General features: G+C 31.4%; 1 protein-coding gene across 1 annotated transcript in view; it reads left to right on the forward strand.

Annotated features, from left to right (window-relative positions):
• Positions 1-7,500, forward strand: part of lqf (epsin homolog lqf) — a 53,419-nt gene that overhangs the window by 32,121 nt on the left and 13,798 nt on the right. Inside the window, exons 13-15 of the mRNA XM_086537438.1 lie at positions 1,236-1,243; positions 1,412-1,542; positions 5,706-6,280. Of these exons, the coding sequence (XP_086393564.1) occupies positions 1,236-1,243; positions 1,412-1,542; positions 5,706-6,280 (714 nt within the window). The remainder of the gene's footprint in view (positions 1-1,235; positions 1,244-1,411; positions 1,543-5,705; positions 6,281-7,500) is intronic.

Consider the following 7,500-nt stretch of genomic DNA (forward strand, 5'->3'; position numbering starts at 1 on the left):
ATGTCATTAACTGTATGATGTGAACAAACTTGATTTATGGTTGCAGCCTTTCTGAATCTATATTTAAGACTGCAGAGTGAATCCATGCATGCATGAGTCCTTAAACCTGCTTGCATGGATATGCATTTTTAGGAAGGAAATGTGTTTGCATTTGTCTAAATGCAGTGTATGCATTTGTGCAATTATGAGAAGGAGTGAGTGTGAGTGTGAGTGAGTGATTGTGTGTGTGTGTGTGCGTGTGCGTGTGCGTGTGCGTGTGCGTGTGCGTGTGCGTGTGCGTGTGTGTGTGTGTGTGTGTGTGTGTAAGTGTGTGTGTAAGTGTGCTCTCATATATTGTTCTTTTGTGGTTGCTGATATGGTTGTCAGTTTCTTAGCATGTATGCATAGTGTTTGTATGTGCATGTGTGAGTGTAGGTGTGTGTTGATTTATGGATGAAAGTGGATAGATGTGGTTTATATTTGTGTGAATTTGTTTTACTTTCTAGTTTTACGAAATTATATAAATCCCTGTACATCACATAGAATCTTTTATGATAGTTTTATTATTACAGTACTTCCACAGAATGGTCTTTCTACTCTCTTTTAGACTTTTTTCTGTATGTACTTTAAAACTAAAACTTTTTTTTTCTTTAGCTTCATCTGTAGTTAGCTATTTCATCTTTATTACATTTTTCCCTTCTTATGAAAAGAAAATTCACTTTCCCCATTATCTCACTTTTTTCTCTAAAATTCCTAGTGTGACAATTATGCATTATTTGGACAGTCTCTTCAATTATCCATATTTTTACTCTTTGTTTTTGTCATAACACTTATATTTTATTATCTTAGATATTCCTTAAATATTTACATATAACTGAAACTTGGTGACATAGAGCATTGTCTGATTCAGGTGTATTTGAAATATTGGTTAGCTTGTGTCTTATATGCTTAATTAAGCAGATAAGATACTATATAGTATTCTTACACATTATAGCTCTGCAAAGTTTTGTGTGCATAGCAGTAGTTCATTTTTTTTCCCAAGTACATCTTTATACATTTTCACTCTTACATTATATAAAAACATTCCTCGTATTTCAAAAGGCATGATATGATATTAAAAGTATAGTTATTTTTTTTTTCAATTTTATAAAATTCCCTTGATTTTAAAGATTATAAAAATTATGCATGTGATAGGATTTGTAAGTCATTATTTTACCATAATAAGATTTATAGTAACCCAGAGATATGTCTTGCAGAAGCTGAGGTGTGTTGTGTGCCAAAAACAACTTACAGGATAGATTAACTTAACTACTTTATTGTGTTAGGAGAAAACATATTTCAGATTTTGTCATTACAGTATGTTAGATTCTTTTATAAGATTTTGTGGCACAATACTCTGGATATTCTATGCCATGGACATATTAAAATGTAGTGATTATATTAAAGGATTTATCAGTGAGCCCTGTCTTATGGGTGTGGACTTTTCTGGTGTTAATGTTTTATGTATCTTCAAAAAGAGCTTGCCATTTTCTCTGTGTGATGTACAAGGGAATTTCTATGGGAGTTTGTATAATAGTTTATATATGTCCAATACATCAATAGCTTGTACATCACATTAGCTTGAGCTACTTCCCTTTTAAATGTTTGTAGAGTATTGTATAGAATATCTCTTAAATTTCAGTGAGTATCCTCAACTTAAGCATATACATGACAACGGAACAGTATTTTGAGAAGTGTAGATTATTTGTGTATGTGATTTTCACGTGGAGGGGTACATAATGCTCTACCATATATACTTATGAAAGCAATACGAAACATAATTCTGCTGTTGGAATAGATGCTTTGTTATTTCATCTCATGACTGGTGCAGGAAGGATTACCCTAATGTGCATCATGCATCTAGTTTGATTGATTATCTATACTTGAAGATACTTAGCAAGTATTTCTGACAAGCTCTTCATGACTGAACATTATAGTATAACTCATTAGGCATGCTATGAATGATAATGTGATTGTATTCTTTCATTTGTAGAGTAAGTTACAATGACTTTTTTGCTATAAGTCTTTAACTGATTGCTTGTTAGAAACTGGTACACTCCCCTGTTTTGCCTTAGAATAAAAATTGGTAAAGGAATGATAACAATTAAGAAAGTAAATGCATGGAGGTCCTTTGAGTCCACTAATTTTATGAAATTAAAAAAATACACAAGGATGTTTATATTTACTTGGTATTAACATAATTTTAACTCTAAATATTTAGCATCTACAGATGCCAGAGTTTTGATATTGTTCAAGTAGGATAATTTCTTGATTTTCTCTTAAGTTATTTAACAAAGGATTTTTTCACATTTCTTTGAGATAATCTTGAAAGGGCAGTCTGTTAATTCATTGCTCTTAATTCTTTTCCATCCATTCTTTTTTTATCTTCCATTTCATTGAAAGTATGTTTTACAATAACAGATGGTGTTATCAATGAATATGTTTGATATTATTTAGATAATCACTGGTTTCCATTACATACTACATTTGTTTGTTACTTTGGCATTTTTCCATTATGTTTAAATTTGATACAATCATTTGGCAAGATAAAACAATCCATTACTAATCAATGCCCCGTCAATTACAACTGTTAAGTAACTTGTCATAGTAAGCCTTAAATGTGAAACCTTTTAACTTCAAACTGACTTGTCCACTTTTCTTGTCCCTCTGTTTGCATCCCACTTCCATCAAACTGTTATTCACATGTGCTTGAATTCCTCTCTCTTATCTCTCTCTCTATCTCTCTCTCTTCACTCTCTCTCTCTCTCTCTCTCTCTCTCTCTCTCTCTCTCTCTCTCTCTCTCTCTCTCTCTCTTTCTCTTTCTCTTTCTCTCTCTTTCTCTCTCTCTCTCTCTCCCCCCCCCCCCTTTCTCTTTTTAAGAATTAGCATGCAAATTTTTTTATTTCTGTGCGTTACCTTGGTTGTATGTTCACTCTCGTATGTGTGTCAGTTGACTGTATTATAATATATGTTTTTTTTTTTTTTTCCTTTCTTTTCTGTTATTCCTTTTTTTTCACTTCTTTGTGCAAGATAGATAGACCAATAAGAGCAGTGTGTGTTGAAGAGCCAGGTGATATTCCTGTCAGGATTTTAGTTGTATTCGTATGTTGAGTAGTTGATTGATTTTTGAGGTATGACTATTTGCATTTGTAAAAGGAGAGATTGCAGCAAGGGGGCAGAAGGTTGACTAATAATTTTACGGGGAAAGAAGGAATCTTGTCTGTCTCTTTCTCTTGCTCTCTCTCTCTCTTTCTCACTCTTTTTTTTTTTCTTCTTCTTCTTATTGTAGTCCTTTTTAATACGATTGTTTTAGTAAGTTTTACTAAAGAGAGTGTGGTCTTGACGAGGGATACACGTCCATTGAGAAATGGCAGAGATTACGAAAGAAGATGAGAAGAACGCTTTATATTCTTTTTGTATATATAAATATATATTTTTGTTATTGTTATTATTATTATTTTTATTATAATTATTATTATTATCATTATTATTATTATTATTATTATTATTATTATTATTATTTTTATTATCATCATTATTATCATTATTATTTTTATTTTTTCTTATTATCATCATTATTATCATTATTATTATTATTATTATTATCATCATTATTATCATAATTATTATTATTAACATTATCATCATTATTATCATTATTACCATTTTATAATTATTATCATTATTATTATCATTATTACTATTATTTTTATTATTTTTATTATTTTTATTATTTTTATTATCATCATTATTATCACTATTATTGAGATTATTTTTATTATCATCATTATTGTCATCATTATTATGATTATTATAATTATTGTCATCATTATTATCACTATTATTGAGATTATTTTTATTATCATCATTATTGTCATCATTATTATGATTATTATAATTATTGTCATCATTATTATGATTATTATGGTTATTATCTTCATTATCATCATTATCATTATTATGATTAATATCATTATCGTTATTGTTATTGTTATTATTATTATCATTATTATTATTGTTGTTATTATTATTATTATTATTATTATTATTATTATTATTTTTATTATCATCATTATTATCAATATTACTTCACAGCAGACAGGGAAGTTAAAGAATAAAGAACAATAAATGGCTTCAATATCATTTTAATATCTTGACAGTTCTCTTCTATTGGTCATTGATTTTAGGAAGTTAAGGACCAGCTATATATGATGAATTTCATGCAAGCAAACAGTTATCGGAAATCAGAATAAAGAACAATAGATGGCTTCAATATCATTTTAATATCTTGACAGTTCTCTTCTATTGGTCATTGATTTTAGGAAGTTAAGGACCAGCTATATATGATGAATTTCATGCAAGCAAACAGTTATCGGAAATCAGAATAAAGAACAATAGATGGCTTCAATATCATTTTAATATCTTGACAGTTCTCTTCTATTGGTCATTGATTTTAAGAAGTTAAGGACCAGCTATATATGATGAATTTCATGCAAGCAAACAGTTATCGGAAATCAGAATAAAGAACAATAGATGGCTTCAATATCATTTTAATATCTTGACAGTTCTCTTCTATTGGTCATTGATTTTAAGAAGTTAAGGACCAGCTATATATGATGAATTTCATGCAAGCAAACAGTTATCGGAAATCAGAATAAAGAACAATAGATGGCTTCAATATCATTTTAATATCTTGACAGTTCTCTTCTATTGGTCATTGATTTTAAGAAGTTAAGGACCAGCTATATATGATGAATTTCATGCAAGCAAACAGTTATCGGAAATCAGAATAAAGAACAATAAATGGCTTCAATATCATTTTAATATCTTGACAGTTCTCTTCTATTGGTCATTGATTTTAGGAAGTTAAGGACCAGCTATATATGATGAATTTCATGCAAGCAAACAGTTATCGGAAATCAGAATAAAGAACAATAGATGGCTTCAATATCATTTTAATATCTTGACAGTTCTCTTCTATTGGTCATTGATTTTAAGAAGTTAAGGACCAGCTATATATATATGATGAATTTCATGCAAGCAAACAGTTATTGGAAATCAGAATAAAGAAAACCTTGCGTAAAGAATAGAAGCTTTATTTAGAGTGCTAGTATGGTTATTGTTATTATTAGTATTTTTATTATTATTATTACTGTTGCTAATATGAATGTTAATATTATTGCCGCTAATATTATCATCTTATGGTATTATTATGATCGATGTTCTTGTTACTTATTATTTATCAATATTATCTTTATTTGTATTATTGTGATGATAATAGGGATAATCATTATTACCTTTATTGATATTTAGTGTTGATATTATTTTTATTAATATGATTATTATTATCATTATCATTTTTGTTTTATTATTATTATTATTATTATTATTATTTTTATTATTATCATTATTGCTACAAGACTTAAAATCCTATCAGTTATCATTAATGATGATTGGTTCTGTGATGTCAGTAATCATATGATTATTGCTTTAGAGGTTTTGTGCATATGATGAAATTAATCTTCTAAACAATACTATTTTGATGGTGTTATCAGATTATCTCTATCTTTTGGAAAAAGGTGATCTCTTGACTTCAAAACCTGTATGATTTATTAGGTCATATACCTGTCAAAGAGCCCTGGTCATGGGAGTAGCGCCCTCCACTTTTAAGCATACGTTCTTACAGGAACTACTTGCATATCATCTGCCTTATACTTTCTCCACTTAAATACTACTTTTTCTTATTACTTCCCTCAGAGTTCCCCTGCTGCAGGCACCAGCCCTTCCCCCCCACCAGTCCCTCCATTCCCCTCCACCAGCTCCTCATTTTTTGCCTCTAGTTCCCCCTCGTCCAAGATCACTTTTAGGCATTCGAACCCGCCCCTAATCACTTCATCCAGCTTCTTGTCCAAAGACCTCTCTCCGAGATCAGTCACGCCAAACCCCTTTCTGGAGGACCAGGCTCCTCCCTTCAGCTCGCCCAACCCTGACAGTAGCTTAAACTTGCCCACCTCCTCTGCCCTCTCTCGGCCGGTCTCGCTCTTCCTCACGCCCCCGCCACAGCAACACACCTCTTCCTCCTTGCCCTCCAGTTATTCTCTCTTCCCTCCCACATCCACTGCTCTCCTGCGCCCGGCCACTTCTCTGTCTCACGTTTCCTCGGTAACCCCCGACTCATGCCCTCTCCCTCCTGCCTCTTACAACCCCTGGGGCGCTGTCCAAGTCAACATTACAACTGCCCCCTTGCCCCCTTCGAAACAGGTACCAAATAGTATGCGGAGTCAGGACTTCTGATTTTCTGGCATAATTCTAAAACGGATGTGACATTAATAACTTTTGATATTTTTTGATGATTGAAAGTTAGCATTAATAGCACACAGAAGTGGTGATTACAATTTTTTTTGTGTGTGTTAAGTTTTTATATATTCTATATTCTTGAGAAGCAAAGGATATATAGTAATATTGATATTACTTATTTTAAATATAAGGGAGAAGGAAAGTAAATGAAAATATCAGGAAGTCACCAGTTCTTGAAACTGAAACCTGTTGAGCCTTGTTTTGCATTGTGGATATCACCCCCTCTGTGTGGTGGAAATTCTGGCTGCTTTGCGGAATTTGAAATGGTGGCTCTTGAGCTCTCTCTTTTGGACCAGTACAAAAGAAATTTAAATTGCTACGCTTTTTCAGATATGGTTATATGGGACAGTTTTCCATATCTTGAAAAACATTTTTTTTTTTTACAGAAAGGTTGCATAATTTGGTAGAAATATTTGAAAGCATATTAATTTAACATTTGAAAGGCAATTTTGTGAGTTTACTTATTAATTTTATAGCTTAATTCCTGTGACTAAAACATCTAAAAGCATTTTTTTTCCTTATGAGATAAACAATATTTACTTCCTAAGATTTTCAAGAGACATTAATTTTGCCTCGTTTTGGCAAAAAAAGAAAAGAAAAATATAATTATAAATTGCATATCCCTTTTAGATCAAGCATTAAAAAAAAAGAGAAGAAAAAATGTGACATGATCAAACGATGTTTCCCATACGTGATTTAATTTGTTTTCATTTTTCTTGTGCATGTCTTAGCTTTCATTTGTGTCAAAGAACTGCTTGGATGATATATTCAATAATGGCAATATTACTGAGGAAGTGGTAAGGCTGCTGCTTCACGTTCAATTTAGTCTAGCAATAGATAGCACCATTTATATTTGGTTCTGCAATTTCCCATTTATTTGACATTATGCAGTATGTTGTTGTGTTGTTGTTGATGTAGCTTATTATCTTGTCTAGTCTTAGAGTGTGTTTGATTAAAAAAAGAAAAAAGAAAAGAAAAAATTAGTTACAGTTCCCTCTTGACATAACGGACCCTGACGCAAGGGATTTCTCCTGGTACTATACCCAGCAATCCAAAAGCTTATGTTATCAAAAGGCGAAGTCATTTGATCCACTCAGCCCAGGTACAGATTGAGTCCACAGTAG

This window comes from Penaeus japonicus, unplaced genomic scaffold (genome assembly GCF_977035675.1).
Source record: "Penaeus japonicus unplaced genomic scaffold, GWHDUDI00000001_assembly GWHDUDI00000006, whole genome shotgun sequence".
NCBI classification, from domain to species: Eukaryota; Metazoa; Arthropoda; class Malacostraca; order Decapoda; family Penaeidae; genus Penaeus; species Penaeus japonicus.